Source organism: Oncorhynchus kisutch, unplaced genomic scaffold (genome assembly GCF_002021735.2).
Source record: "Oncorhynchus kisutch isolate 150728-3 unplaced genomic scaffold, Okis_V2 scaffold814, whole genome shotgun sequence".
Lineage (NCBI taxonomy): Eukaryota > Metazoa > Chordata > Actinopteri > Salmoniformes > Salmonidae > Oncorhynchus > Oncorhynchus kisutch.
In genome coordinates, this window is record NW_022262759.1 from 92,845 (window position 1) to 108,942 (window position 16,098).

General features: G+C 40.3%; 1 protein-coding gene across 2 annotated transcripts; it reads left to right on the forward strand.

Moving 5' to 3' along the window:
• The first annotated feature begins 2,913 nt into the window (after positions 1-2,913).
• LOC116362205 (gastrula zinc finger protein XlCGF17.1-like) lies at positions 2,914-11,093 on the forward strand. Of its 2 annotated transcripts, XR_004207730.1 has the most exons (3): positions 2,914-3,234; positions 7,528-7,765; positions 8,367-11,093. XR_004207730.1 is itself a non-coding variant. In XM_031816527.1 (2 exons), the coding sequence occupies exons 1-2, from the start codon at positions 7,663-7,665 to the stop codon at positions 9,284-9,286; spliced, it is 1,023 nt and encodes a 340-aa protein (XP_031672387.1). In that variant the 5' UTR covers positions 7,652-7,662; the 3' UTR covers positions 9,287-9,586. The 2 variants fall into 2 exon arrangements, 1 of the variants encoding a protein (XP_031672387.1); XM_031816527.1 differs by lacking the exon at positions 2,914-3,234 and having other exon boundaries at positions 7,652-7,765; positions 8,367-9,586.
• Positions 11,094-16,098: the final 5,005 nt, after the last annotated feature.

Below are 16,098 nucleotides of genomic sequence, written 5' to 3' on the forward strand. Positions count from 1 at the left end.
ATTTATTTAACCTTTATTTAACTAGGCAAGTCAGTTAAGAACAAATTCTTATTTTCAATGACGGCCTAGGAACAGTGGGTTAACTGCCTGTTCAGGGTTACTAGTCCAACACTCTAACCACTAGGCTACCCTGCTGCCAATCAGAGATTGTTTGAGCTACTACATTCAAAATGTGATAGGAACAACTGTCTGCGACAAATTAGTATTGGTATTATATCTCTAAATCAAACAGGCAAGGTGTGACTGAGTTGTTGTAAAACAGGAAACTTTAACTTAGAACTACCCCTCCCAGATCTGGGAGAATTGTCATCAACTGACACTAATTAGCATAACGCAACGGACAAAAAAATGTTACTATAGAAAATATTCAGAAAATCACAAGTGAAATATAGTGAAACACATCTTAGCCTTTTGTTAATCACCCTGTCATCTCAGATTTTGAAATTATGCTTTACAGCCAAAGCTAGACAAGCATTTGTGTAAGTTTATCGATAGCCTAGCATAGCATTATGTCCAGCTAGCTGCAGGCAACTTGGTCACGAAAATCAGAAAAGCAATCAAATAAATTGTTTACCTTTGATGAACTTTGGATGTTTTCCACTCATGAGACTCCCAGTTAGACAGCAAATGTTCATTTTGTCCCATAAAGATGATTTTTTTATAGCCAAAATACCTCATTTTGTTCTTCACCTTTGGTTGAGAAATCCACCGGAAACTGCGGTCACGACAAAGCCGAAAAATATTCAAAATTAGATCCATAATATCGACAGAAACATGGCAAATGTTTTTTATAATCAATCCTCAAGGTGTTTTTCAAATATCTATTCGATAATATATCAACCGGGGCAGTTGGCTTCCCAGTAGGAGCGAGAGGCACAAGGGCCGCCTTTGTCTATTACGCACAATTCACTCTGAGAGCCACCAGCTAGCTGACCGCTGACGCAATGTTGTCGTTCACGCTCATTTTTCAAAATAAAAAGCCTGAAACTATGTCTTGTGACACTAGACACATTAGGGAAGCCATAGAAAAAGGAATCTGGTTGATATCCCATTCACTGCTCAATAGGGACGCATAGGAACACAGAAGTTTCTAAATAAGAGTCCCTTCCTGATTGGATTTTTCTCAGGCTTTCGCCTGCAATATCATTTCTGTTATACTCACAGACAATATTTTTACAGTTTTGGAAATGCATATTCTAGCATCTTGTCCTGACAAAGTAGCTTGTTTACTTGGGGAACGTTATTTTTCCAAAAATGAAAATAGTGCCCCCTAGTTTTTTTGGGTATCCGTACTTTACTATTGATATTTTCTGGCAACTTTTACTCCACTACATTCCTAAAGAATATATGTACTTTTTACTCCTATACATTTACCCTGACACCCAAAAGCACTGGTTACATTACGAAATTGTTTGACTACAGAGGTAGCAAAACTGTACTTCAAATCTATGATACTCCCCCACTTAACATACTGCTTGACTAGTTGGGCCCAAGCTTGCTGTACAACATTAAAACCTATTCAGTCTGTCTACAAACAGGCTCTCAAAGTGCTTGATAGGAAGCCCAATAGCCATCATCATTGTCACATCCTTAGAAAGCATGAGCTCTTGAGTTGGGAAAATCTTGTGCAATACACCGACGCATGTCTTGTATTCAAGATCCTCAATGGCCTGGCTCCCCCTCCACTCAATATTTTTGTTAAACAGAAAACCCAGACATATGGCAGCAGATCCACAAGGTCTGCCATGAGAGGTGACTGTATAGTTCCCCTAAGGAAAAGCACCTTTAGTAAATCTGCATTCTCTGTGAGAGCTTCCCATGTCTGGAATACACTGCCATCAGACACACATAACTGCACCACATATCACACTTTCACAAAATGCTTGAAGACATGGCTAAAGGTCAATCAGATTTGTGAACATGGTCCCTAGCTGTGTGTTGCCACTCCATGTTGTCTGTTGCTTGTGAGGTGTGGAAACACTTTGTTGCTTTTATGAATTTTGTCTTGCTGCTTTTTGTTTTATGCTGCTCTGTCTGTATGCTACGTCTTGCTTGTCCTATGTTGCTCTGTCTGTATGCTATGTCTTGCTTGTCCTATGTTGCTATGTCTTGCTTGTTCTATGTTGCTATTGTCTATATTGTAATTGTTTTTAATAACCTGCCCAAGGACTGCGGTTGAAAATTAGCCGGTTGGCTAAAACCGGCACTTTTACTGAAATGTTGATTAATGTGCACTGTCCCTGTAAAAATAAAAATAAACTCAAACTCAAATTACAAATGGTCAGGCAGGACAGCAATGTGGCCCAATTAACACGTTGTCATTTCTACTGCCTCTGAACTGGCGGGCTCACTAAACACAAATACTACATTTGTAAATTATGCCTGAGTGTTGGAAGGTGCCCCTGAAAACCGTAAATAAAAATACATTAGATAAAAATAAAAAACTGGAAAATCATGCCGTCTGGTTTGCTTAAAGATGCGCTATGCAAACAAATAATCAATTTCCTGGTTGCAAAATGTTCCGTTTGTGGCAAAACAAGCAATCATTGTGTAGAGAATCATTGTACCATCTAAACCGCTGTGAAATATATTTTCCATAACCAACTGGGGTATCTGGAGTGATCAGAGAGTAGACTAAAGAAGTGCAGTAGACAAATTGCCAGTGAAGAAGTTCTATGAAATGAGTCTGTGTAGTTACTAGGCTTGGGCGTAATTCCGTATATACCAGAATATTTGGGAAAAAGCCATAGGATGGTTTTTCAATACCGTTGAAACTATTTTCTTCGAAGTAAAATATTTGTAGATACTTTTTAAGTAAATGCCTGCAGTTAACTTGTGCAATACGTTAGGCGATAAAGACTAGCATTCTTATTTGCCTCTGTCACATTATTATGTAGTTTACGGTAGTCCCCCAGTCACGTGGTGTTTGACCACGGGAAGAGACCTGAGTGTTCCCGCAAGATGGCGGTCAGTCAGTGTAGATACGTTTTTTTTTTTAAGATGAAGGAATTATTGGATTTCCTCTCCCAAACCCCGACCAGTCACAAAACAACATTGATTAAAACGTTGCTCGGAATGACACAATTTCATGTGTACAACATCTAAAGACCCGCATCACTATCCTGGGAGCTTTGCCGGTTCTAAAAGGACGTATTTCGGGGGTTTTGGGGCCTTAATTTGTTTTTTCGCCCCCATACTGCTAAACAAGGATGAGGGCGCGATTTGCTGGTTGTGGTAAGGTTCTCAAAAATATGTGAAATCACAAAAATACTGTCTGGACCCTTCTATAAAAAATGTATTTACATAAAAATGAGTGATTTGGTGTAGAGGATGTAGTTGTAACACTTTAGCATTTTTTTTCAACGATTATTTTGAGCTAGTACATTCAAAATGTGAATAGGAACATCTGTCTGTTACAAATTAGTATTGGTTTTATCTCTCTAAATCAAACAGACAAGGTGTGACTGTCTCAAACACAAGGAGTGACATGTTCCAAATTCCCCCACCTCCCGGGTCAGTTGTAACAGGCCTTGGGGTGAAATGTTCCAAATTCCCCCATCTTCCGGGTCAGTTGTAACAATTCCCCTACATCCCGGGTCAGTTGTAACAATTCCCCTACATCCTGGGTCAGTTGTAACAATTCCCCTACATCCCGGGTCAGTTGTAACAATTCCCCTACCTCCCGGGTCAGTTGTAACAGGCATTGGAGTGACATGTAACAGTTTGACATAATGCTAAAATCATAACATGCAACAAGATATTGAAAGCCTTTATTGGGAACATGAGAACATGTTTAACATTTTGTGTAGCAGAAATAATAGTCAAAATACAAATCAGAATGTTTCTTATTTTGACACTATTAACTGGCCCTTCTCAACATCTGACAATTTAACATCTGAATGTAACTGAATGTGAGTGAATTTGAGAGAAAGCAGAGGTGTGAGTGAATGTTGGACATGTTAACTCAGAGTCACAGTTTAGACAGTGGTATGGTAGTCCCGGGGTACAGGCTTGGTGGGCCCATCAGTTTAGACAGTGGTACGGTAGTCCCGGGGTACAGGCTTGGTGGGCCCATCAGTTTAGACAGTGGTACAGTAGTCCCGGGGTACAGGCTTGGTGGGCCCATAATTTTTTATTCCCAGCACTGCACTCAGACCTCATTAGGCTTGTTATAACTAACCCTGATGCTTGCAGCCATTAGTTAGCTTCAACTTTAGCTACATGTTTAAACTTTAGCATTGCTAACTTGCATCAAATCGATATTTATTTATTTTTATTTAACTACGCAAGTCAGTTAAGAACAAATTCTTTTTTTCAATGACGTCATAGGAAGAGTGGGTTAACTGCATTGTTCAGGGGCAGAACGAGATTTTTACCTTGTCAGCTCGGGGATTAGATCTTGCAACCTTTTGGTTACTAGTCCAATGCTCTAACCACTAGGCTGCTTGCCGCCCCATATCTACACAAACTGGTTATGAACCTGAAATAAGTTTGGTTAGTCTAACTACAAAGCAGGTGATGCCGTCACAAAAACACATTTGGCCCCAAATATGTCTTTCTTACTTCAAACTTTCAATAAGGGTCTTGCTGTTTCACATGACGGTTGAGGACCAAACTGAGCATGTGCACAGTGAATCACATGATTTTAGCTTGTTCCTGCTTGACGATATTAAGTGTCACCGTTATCCTGTGTTACAACCATCCCGGTCTCCCCTAAAATAGGAAACTTCTCCTTTTAACTAAACTCAGCAAAAAAAAAAGAAAGTCCGCTCACTGTCAACTGCGTTTATTTTCAGCAAACTTAACGTGTAAATAATTGTATGAACATAAGATTCAACAGCTGAGACAAGTTCCACAGACGTGACGAACAGAAATGTAATAATGTGTCCCTGAACAAAGGGGGTCAAAATCAAAAGTAACAGTAAGTCTCTGGTCCATTAAGTACTGCAGTGCATATCCTCCTCATGGACTGCACCAGATTTGCCAGTTCTTGCTGTGAGATGTTACCCCACTCTTCCGCCAAGGCACCTGCAAGTTCCTGGACATTTCTGGGGGGAATGGCCCTAGCCTTCACCCTCTGATGAGGGAGGAGGATGTCTTCCCTGTAACGCACAGCGTTGAGTTTGGCTGCAATGACAACGAGCTCAGTCCGATGATGCTGTGACACACCGCCCCAGACCATGATGGACCCACCACCTCAAAATCGATCCCGCTCCAGAGTACAGGCCTCGGTGTAACGCTCATTCCTTCGACCATAAACGCGAATCCGACCATCACCCCTGGAAGAGCACTTTTTGCCGGTCCTGTCTGGTCCAGCGACAGTGGATTTGTGCCCATAATCACCGGCAAGAACGTTGCCGTCTGGTGAGGACCTGCCTTACAACAGGCCTACAAGCCCTCAGTCCAGCCTCTCTCAGCCTATTGCGGACAGTCTGAGCACTGATGGAGGGATTGTGCTTTCCTGGTGTAACTCGGGCAGTTATTGTTGCTATCCTGTACCTGTCCCGCAGGTGTGATGTTCGGACGTACCGATCCTGTGCAGGTGTTGTTACACGTGGTCTGCCACTGCAAGGAAGATCAACTGTCGGTCCTGTCTTCCTGTAGCGCCGTCTTAGGCATCTCACAGTACGGACATTGCAATTTATTGCCTTGGCCACATCTGCAGTCCTCATGCCTCGTTGCAGCATGCGTAAGGCACGTTCACACAGATGAGCAGGGACCCTGGGCATCTTTCCTTTGGTGTTTTTCAGTCAGTGGAAAGGCCTCTTTAGTGTCCTAAGTTTTCATAACTGTAACCTTAATTGCCTACAGTCTGTAAGCTGTTAGTATCTTAATGACTGTTCCACAGGTGCATGTTCATTAATTGTTTATGGTTCATTGAACAAGCATGGGAAACGGTGTTTAAACCCTTTACAATGAAGATCTGTGAAGGTATTTGGATTTTTACAAATTATCTTTGAAAGACAGTCCTTTTTTTGTTGCTGAGTTTAGTTTACTATTGATATTTCCTGGCAACTTTTACTCCTCTACATTCCTAAAGAACATATGTACTTTTTACTCCCATACATTTCACTGACTCCCAAAAGTTCTTGTTACATATCGAATGCTCAGGCAGGAGAGCAATATGGTCCAATTCACGCGTTGTCATCCCTGCTGCCTCTGATCTGTCAGACTCACTAAACGCAAATATTGCGTTTGTAAATGATGCCTGAGTGTTGGAGTGTGCACCTGGCCGTCCATAAATACATCAAAACAGTCTGGTTTGCTTAAAGATGCATTATGCAGAAATCCCTCTTCCATTTCCTGGTTGCATGAATTTGAATAATACGGATAATTTCAGTTTGTGACAAAACAAGCGGTGTGGAGAATCATTGTACCATCTAAACCGCTGTGAGAACGTGTCCATGACCACATATTGTACAGTGCATTCGGAAAGTGTTCAGACCCCTTTACTTTTCCCACATTTTATTACATTTCAGCCTTATTCTAAAATTGATTAAACTGTTTTTTCCCCCCTCATCAATCTACACACAATACCCCATAATGACAAAGTAAAAACTGAAATACCACATTTACATAAATATTCAGACCCTTTACTCAGTACTTTGTTGAAGCACCTTTGGCAGCGATTACAGCCTTGATTCTTCTTGGGTATGACGCTACAAGCTTGGCACACCTGTATTTGGGGAGTTTCTCCCATCGCCACAGAGGAACTCTGGAGCTCTGTCAGATTGAATACTTATGTAAAATGTGAGTTTGTTTTTAATACATTTGCAAAAATGTCTAAACCTGTTTTCGCTTTTTAATATTGGGTATTGTGTGTAGATTGATGAGGAAAACATTTTTATGTCATCCATTTTAGAATAAGGCTGTAACGTAACAATGTGGAAAAAGTCAAGGGGTCAGAATACTTTCTGAATGCGCTGTAGTTATCCTCTATTCAGGTGTACAAAACCAAAAGTAAAAGACGACAAACTTAGGAAGGGGACGCATAGAAATATCACACACAGAACAGATCTACCGCTTCTTAGACTTGCTTTCAATGAGACTGACAGATCGATAACTCACATTTCTATGTGCATTTGGTCGGGTTGCCTAACAAGTTACATATTGTAGCTTTAATAAAAGGAATTTGATGTACTTTTACTCAAATATAACAATTTAGTACTTTTTTCCACCACTAACCATTGGTTGTGAGTGAAATAATACAGTGAAGACAAGGTTATTCAGGAAAATAGTACATAGTGCTGCCTGAAACACTGCAACCTTACTACATGTTTTATTGAGTCATTTCTATTAATTTAGGAAATCTACTATAGGTTAAGTGCACTTACGTTGTGTAATTTAAAGTATGTGATTCTAATCTGAATTCATGTTTTGTTTTCAATGTTTAGCTACCTGATCTGTTGAAATGCGATAATTGAACAAGAACAATTTAAAATATATTTAGAGAATAAAGAAAGTGCCAGAACTGTCAAGAAAATAACTTTTTTGTCCGTTTCTCTTTATTACTACTGGCTGACTCAGATTAGTCTGAGGCCGGTAACATCAACAGTGAGGACAAACCCAGCCTGCCTCTCTCCTTCCACACTGAGTAGAAACCTACAGTCACTGGGTCCTGATTGTGACAGTGGAGCCCAGTTTTCACTGCAGGATCCAGAGATGGCATCAGTGAAGCTGGAAGACTGCAGTCAAACACTGGAGCTGAATGTCAACATTAAAGATGAAGAAGAGGAGGAGAAGATTGGGACATCTGTTAATCATGGTAACAGCAGGTTCTATCTATCTATAAGTTATCTTCATAAATTAGACCTCCATAAGTTATGACCCAGTCTATTGATAGGTTGAAGTCTGTAACTCTGACATCACACATCCCTGAGAAACTCCAGACTGCACAACAAAGCTTGTTATTCATTCCAACTTCTCCACTGTGTATGAAAGGTTACTGTAGAACTGTTTCATGATGAACTGTTTAAATAAGGAAGTAGTGTTATTTCATGCCACTGAGTCTTGTATGGTTGGATACCAGTATTGTCAGCATTTAGAAAAAATGCAATTCCAGTTAATTGAACACTAAAATGACAGTTATAGTCAATCCTTTGAAAAGAGAAACATTTCGAATTGGAATTTGGTTTGCTTTCTGAATTAACTCGGAATAGAAATGGAATTGACCCCAACCCTGGTGGTTGTTAACTTGTGATAGTGAGTGGAGGATGATATGGCTCCTAATTTTCACTCCTTTTTGCCTTCAACTCTTATCCACTTTTAGAATTTGTTTTATTCCCTTGTGTATTGAACTGCCTACTGATATGAAGTCATATGTATATCTCTTCAACTGACTGGTTCTTCTGATGTTGTTCACACAGGAGACCATGTTGAGACATTCTCTACATCCAGAGAGCAACAGCGGGAAGATCACAGAGCTAAGAGGTCTCACCTCTGCCCACATTGTGGGGAGATTTTCCCAATTCTATCAAAACTAGAAATGCACCTGAAAATACACACAGGAGAGAGTCTGTATTCCTGTACCGACTGTGGAAAAAGCTTCAAAACATCAAGGTCTCTGACAGTTCATCAGAGAACACACACAGGAAAGACGCCTTACTCCTGCTCAGAATGTGGAAAAAGTTTCTCTCAACAGAGCAATTTAAAAACACACCAACGTATACATAAAGGAGAGAAGCCTTACTCCTGCTCTGACTGTGGGGTCAGTTTCTCCGGATTGGATACCTTAAAAACACACAAACGTATACATACAGGAGAGAAGCCATATTCCTGCTCTGACTGTGGGAAGACATTTTCTCAACTGGTCCATTTAAATGCACACCGACGTATACATACAGGAGAGAAGCCTTACTTCTGCTCTGACTGTGGAAAGAGTTTCTCTCAACAGAGCAGCTTAAGATCACACCAGCGTACACATACAGGAGAGAAGCCGTACTCCTGCTCTGACTGTGGGAAGTGCTTCACAACATCATCTGCTATAAACGTTCATCAGAGAACACACACAGGAGAGAAGCCTTACTTCTGCTCTGACTGTGGAAGGAGTTTTTCCCGGTTGAATACCTTAAACTGTCACCAGCTAATACATACAGGACAGAAGCCTTACTTCTGCTCTGACTGTGGGAAGAATTTCTCTCTACAGAGCAGCTTAAAATCACACCAACCTATACATACAGGAGAGAAGCCTTACTCCTGCTCTGACTGTGGAAAGTGTTTCTCTCGACAGGGCAGCTTAAAATCACACCAACGCATACACACAATAGAGAAGCCTTTTTCAGAATAAAACCTTAAAAGTATCCTCCATTTTAAATGAAGTCTTACAGTTGGCTACAATGTCATCCTCCAGACAAGGCAGATCTCATATTACAGCAAATAATATGGCTCAGCTCCAATGTACTGAGAGATAAAACAAGAAAACTTTTATTGTAAAAGAAAGTGTGTATAATATCTATGAAGGACATACATTTTCAACATTTTACAACATACAACATTTTCAGACAAGATAGAAAGGCCAAAGAGGGCAGTGTTGCAATCTACTGCAGAGATCTGTCCTACTATCCAGGTCTGTACCCAAACAATTTGAACTTCTACTTTTAAAAAGCCACCTCTCTAAAAACAAGTCTCTCACCGTTGCTGCCTGTTACAGACTTAAAAAAATCATACAATGTGATTTTCTGGATTTTTGTTTTAGATTCTGTCTCTCACAGTTGAAGTGTACCTATGATAAAAATTACAGACCTCTACATGCTTTGTAAGTAGGAAACACTGCCGATTCTGCAGGTTATCAAATACTTGTTCTCCCTACTGTATATCTCTCTGGTCACCCACAAAACCAATTATTCCTTTGGCCGCCACTCCTTACAGTTCTCTGCTGCCAATGACTGGAACGAACTACAAAAATCTCTGAAACTGGAAACACTTATCTCCCTCACTAGCTTTAAGCACCAGTTGTCAGAGCAGCTCACATATTACTGCACCTGTACATAGCCCATGTATAATTTAGCCCAAACTACCTCTTTCCCTACTGTATTTATTTATTTATTTTGCTCCTTTGCACCCCATTATTTCTCTCTACTTTGCACATTCTTCCACTGCAAATCTACCATTCCAGTGTTTTACTTGCTATATTGTATTTACCTCCCTTATCTCACCTCATTTGCTCACATCGTATATAGACTTGTTTCTACTGTATTATTGACTGTATGTTTGTTTTACTCCATGTGTAACTCTGTGTCGTTGTATGTGTCAAACTGCTTTGCTTTATGTTGGCCAGGTCGCAATTGTAAATGAGAACTTGTTCTCAACTGGCCTACCTGGTTAAATAAAGGTGAAATAAAAAAGACTGCCTGATGCTTTCACATCAGCATGGACCAACATCCCTGTCTAACATTTACAACATGCATAATCCATGCCTTGAAGAATTCAGGCTGTTCTGCAGGCAAAATTGGTGTAACTAATAAACTGTCCGGTGAGTAAATGAGCAAGGCATACTGGGATAAAAGTTTTGGTTAACAGAATACATGACTGGTTCCCCAGGCACAAAACCCTCGAATAGGCTCTCAATTTAGCATATTTAACAGGCTGCTGATGGGCCATCAACTGCGTCCCATTGTATTTACACTGGTTGGGTGGGTTAGGCCCACAGAACAATCACACTTGTCCCAATCAGCAAGCAGTTGTCTGGACTTCACAAAGCTGTGGAAATATGTCCAGACAGTCACAATTGTTATTTATTCAAACTGATACATAGATATCAGTTAGACAAATTACAGTTGAACTCATAGTGATAAACTGTAGATTTTCAATGCCCATTTCAGTGCCCATTACTAAAACAATGTAGTCTGATGGTTGACTGGATGGCACTGCTTCCCTCTGCAGTTTTCTGTGGGAATGAGTTAGTAGACAACATGTATCAGATAGAGATGGTGTGATGATCCGTTTTTAATACTAAACAATTATTTAACGATACACAATCTTAGAAATGACTTCATATATTTATTAAATTGTAATTTTAGTCATTGATGAGAAAAGTGTTTTGGATGAATGCATTGAACTGAATGGATCTACCAATAAATAAAGTTTGTACATTTTTTCTGGTCAAACTCTTATTTTTTGTATAATTACATCGGGCCATGTCTCTCACCTGAAATATGCTGCTGCATTCATCCCAGTCATCAGCATCAGAGCATTGGGGTAGGTCCATGTCTGACAATGTGTGCGCAATTACAATGACAATTTAACATGTTCAATTAAAAAAAAAAGAGATAACAAACATAATGTTGACACACAGGCTGGTGTAATGGAATGTTTTGCCATGTGTGGCTGGTTTTGTGAATTTTGACACTTATGTAGATGTCATAACTAGTTATAAAATAATGCAATATCTCTAAACAGGTCATGACAGTTATGACAAGTTATATTAGCTGTTGACATTATGACATGGTTATGACAGTGTTATAGCACGTTCTATCAGCTGTTGACATTATGACATGGTTATGACAGTGTTATAACACGTTCTATCAGCTGTTGACATTATGACATGGTTATGACTGTCATAAAGTGTTATGACGCTGGGTGTAAAGTAGTGTTAGCGATTATTCTAATTCTATAGTTAAAATATAATAATGACAACAAATTAAAATGCCAGGGAGCAGTTATTGTGACAGAGTAGGAACCAGTGTTTTCTCTTAGCTACTTCATGTAGCTAACATTCTTGCTTCACATATTCCTCTTTGGGTTTTGAAGATACTGTTGCCCAAACAACATGCTGATTCAGGTCTACAGCATCACTGGTATTATCAGGCTGCATAGCTAATTACGTTTGCTCTGACTCAGTACATTTATTAGATTGCTAGCTAGCGATTAGCATTAGCGGCTAACAATATTTAGGCCCAACTTGCAGTGTAATTTTAGAACGCTAGTGGTTTATATTAAGAAGTAAAGAGAAAACAGCATCGTTGTCATCAACATTGCTGCATTGACCTTGCAGACGGAGCATAAGTGTCTCATGGTCCAGGAACAACAAATACCTCCTCGTGTGACAGGGGGCGGGGCTAGGTCTGTGCGGAAAGCGGCATGAAGAGAGAGAGATGACTCAAGAAGCGAAGTATGATTTTTTTTAAATGGATGTTACACCGGACGTATCCCATGTAACAAATCAAACATTAACATACTGTTATAGGGAAAGTAAAAACTCAAACCGGTCCGTGCAACAATACCAGTACGTCGTAAAATACGGTATACCGCCCAGCCCTACTTACAAAAATGTATCATCTTTATCCCACTGGAAGGGTGGGTTCAAAGAGGTGAAAGGCACTACAACTAAGAACTGGGGTGTATTCATTACGTTCTTGCAACGGAAACCGTTTACCATTTAAAAAGCAAACAGAGCAGTTGGAACGAAATGGGGAGTGACCTACCTGAATTTGTCCAATAGAAACTCTCCTTGTCATTGCGAAACTTTTTCAATTTGGAGTAAAGGGTTTATGATGCAAAACGTTTTACAACAGACAATGTTTTCCAACAGAATCAGCGTAATGAATCCACCCACGGGGAGGTTTTAAACAAAAACCATTCATACATCTGAAAACCTAAGGTTCATCATGTTACATTATAGGTATGTGGTCATACCAGTACATACTGCTGTAATGTGTTAGTAATTAGATATGTAGACGGACGAGTCGGTCAAGGATCGATTCAGACAAGGTGGTAAATTGTATGACAAGCTACAGTTTATTCAGAGTGAAGATATCTAGAACAGCGTAATTACGGCTCTCCCGCTGGTTCGTACGGAAGCGCAGACGAAGAAGAGGCCGTTACAATCAGTACACCACTATTATATAGAAAAGAAAGTAGGTTGATTCTGGAAGATCGGATCTTTGGATTGGTTCAGCTGGGGTGTAGTCTGTAGTCTTCCGCCATTGGCTCAGTTGTCTGTCCGTCATCGTAGAATCCTCTTCGGGCATTCAACGTTCAGCTACAACGGAGATCATGTGTGTGTGCGCTGGTTTTGGCCATTAGTGTAATGCGGGAGCTATCCTGTAGGGGACCCCACAGGCTCAACTCTGAGTGGTAGCCCCCCCTTAACAATAGTTTGGTCTCCTACATAAGAAATAGCATTTCTCTACAAATGCTATGCAGTTCCTAAGGATAGCGTAGCTAACATACCAGTACATACTGCTGTAATGCTATGCAGTTCCAAAGGATAGCGTAGCTAACATACCAGTACATACTGCTGTAATGCTATGCAGTTCCTAATTGTCAGCCAACTTAACGTGTAACGTAACTTATTTGAAAAGTCATTACTTAATTACATTGCTCAACATTTTCTTAACATTTGTTATAATTAGTTAAAGAAATGAATTTGTATTCTCTCTCATTGGACTTCGGCTGCATATTTTACCCCATTTTCTTGAAATCTGAACACGTTGTGAAGCCATGCCCCTTTTTTTTAAAGAATTGCATTATGGGCCCTAAAAGTACAGAAATAGTGTCCTCTGTGTGTATACTTCGTATTTTGGCGAATTGCATGCTAACCATATCCATACTATGACCAATAAGCATACTATATACTCCATTCACGTCACAAATAGTACAGTCAGTGCGGTTAGTTTGAGTATTCAAACACAGCCTGTTTGTTTTTAAAATGAGAAGCCTCACAGAGGGTATTCAACACTACGGGCAAATCCAAGGTCATCTCAATATGTTTACAGTAGAATCAAACAAAGCACACCAAAACTAAAGGAGCACACTAATCAGTAAAGTAAAGAGGCTAACATTCTAGAACTCTTCCTTTCCACTGGACAGTTCTCTCACAGTGAGAAACAATAAGATTACAATAGTGTTCTAAGCTTCATTCAATGTTACCACTTCCTTTATGAGATGAGAATTAAGTGATGGAGTGACTTTAAACATAGCTGGTCTGAGAGAACTGATGCTGCTTTCACCTGTTCCACCTTGCTAGGAGGGTGTGACTGACTCACAGACATTTGTTGTTACTTAGTTTCCACCTTGCTAGGAGGGTGTGACTGACACACAGACATTTGTTGTTACTTAGTTTCCACCTTGCTAGGAGGGTGTGACTGACACACAGACATTTGTTGTTACTTAGTTTCCACCTTGCTAGGAGGGTGTGACTGACACACAGACATTTGTTGTTACTTAGTTTCCACCTTGCTAGGAGGGTGTGACTGACACACAGACATTTGTTGTTACTTAGTTTCCACCTTGCTAGGAGGGTGTGACTGACGCACAGACATTTGTTGTTACTTAGTTTCCACCTTGCTAGGAGGGTGTGACTGACGCACAGACATTTGTTGTTACTTAGTTTCCACCTTGCTAGCAGGGTGTGACTGACGCACAGACATTTGTTGTTACTTAGTTTCCACCTTGCTAGGAGGGTGTGACTGATGCACAGACATTGTGGAGACAAGTGATTGGTTCCCATCACTCATCCCTTCACATGGTTTGCAATAGGTAAAGACACTTTCACATATGGAAACAATGTTTCCTTCTGACCTCCTTTTCCCTGTTCTCTTCGTGATATTCTGCATAGCAACAGGGACATGTGATAGACAAGCCTGACCTCAGGTGACTGGGGCCCAGATGAGGGAGGAAGAGCAGTTGCCAACACCAGACTCCCAAAGGAGACATTCTAATAACAAGAGTTAACAGTTTAAGCATATTCTGTAGATAAGTCATCTTCATTTATCTACGTTACTTAATTCTGATTTCACCACAGTATACTGAACAAAAATATAAATGCAACATGCAACAATTTGACCGAGTTACAGTTCGTATAAGGAAATAAATTCATTAGGGCCAAATCAAACAAATGTCACATGACTCGGCAGGGGTGCAGACATGGGTGGGCCTGGGAGGGAACAACCACTGAGGAGCCAGACCCAGCAAAATCAGAATGAGTTGTTCCCACAAAAAGGGCTTTAGTACAGACAGACAAGTACTCCTCACTTTCATCAGCTGTCCGGGTGGATGGTCTCAGACGATCCCATAGGTGAAGAAGCCGGATGTGGAGGCCGGGTATTGGGGTGGTTATACACTTAGTCTGTGGTTGTAAGGCCAGTTGGACACACTGCCAAATTCGGCTGCTTGTGGTAGAGAAATTAACCCTAAATTCTCAAGCAACAGCTCTGGTGGACATTCCTGCAGTCAGCATGCCAATTGTGCGCACGCTCAAAACTTGAGACATCTGTAGCATTGGGTTGTGTGACAAAACGTCACATTTTAGAGCAGCCTTTTGTTGTCCCCAGCACAAAGTACACCTGTTTAATGATCATGCTGTTTAATCAGCTTCTTGATATGCCACACCTGTCAGGGAAATTGATTATCTTGGCAAAGGAGAAATGCTCACTAACAGGGCTGTAAGCACATTTTTTGTACAACATTTGAGAGAAATACATTTTTTGTGCATATGGAACATTTCTGGGATCTTTTATTTCAGCTCATGAAACATGGGACCAACACTTTAGATTTATTTTACCTTTATTTAACTAGGCAAGTCAGTTAAGAACAAATTCTTATTTTCAATGACAGCCTAGGAACAGTGGGTTAACTGCCTTGTTCAGGGGCATAACGATTTTTTACCTTGTCAGGGGATTCGATCTGGCAACATTTCGGTTACTAGTCCAACGCTCTAACCACTAGGCTACCTTTCGCCCCCATATGTTGCATTTAGATTTTTATTCAGTTTAATATACACAACTGTCTATTTGATTATTTCATAGTAATTTACTACTTTTCTATTAATGTCTACCGAATGTGGACCTGACAGATACAATGGAATATTTTCAATGTTTTGGCAATTTAATGTTCACTATTTTGGCCTTTGGAATTTCCATTAAAAAGCCCTACAATTATTGTTGTCAGTCATTATTTATTTCATTTAATGTTTAATTTGTATATTTTTTAAACCAAACCGACCTTCGAGGTAGGCAACACTGAACCATGCGTGAAAGCTCCAGCTGTTCAGGACAACTATATGATCACGTTTGAGCAAACCACCATAGTCCCTGTGCCCATGAACACCAAGATAACCTGTCTAAATGACTATCGCCCCGTAGCACTCACATCTGTAGG

Bases quoted from the DNA above. Each gene is read 5' to 3' on its own strand.
- LOC116362205 (XM_031816527.1), top strand. From the start codon at position 7,663: ATGGCATCAGTGAAGCTGGAAGACTGCAGTCAAACACTGGAGCTGAAT. The intron at 7,766-8,366 runs GTAACAGCAGGT...TTGTTCACACAG, and splicing joins TGGGACATCTGTTAATCATG to GAGACCATGTTGAGACATTC.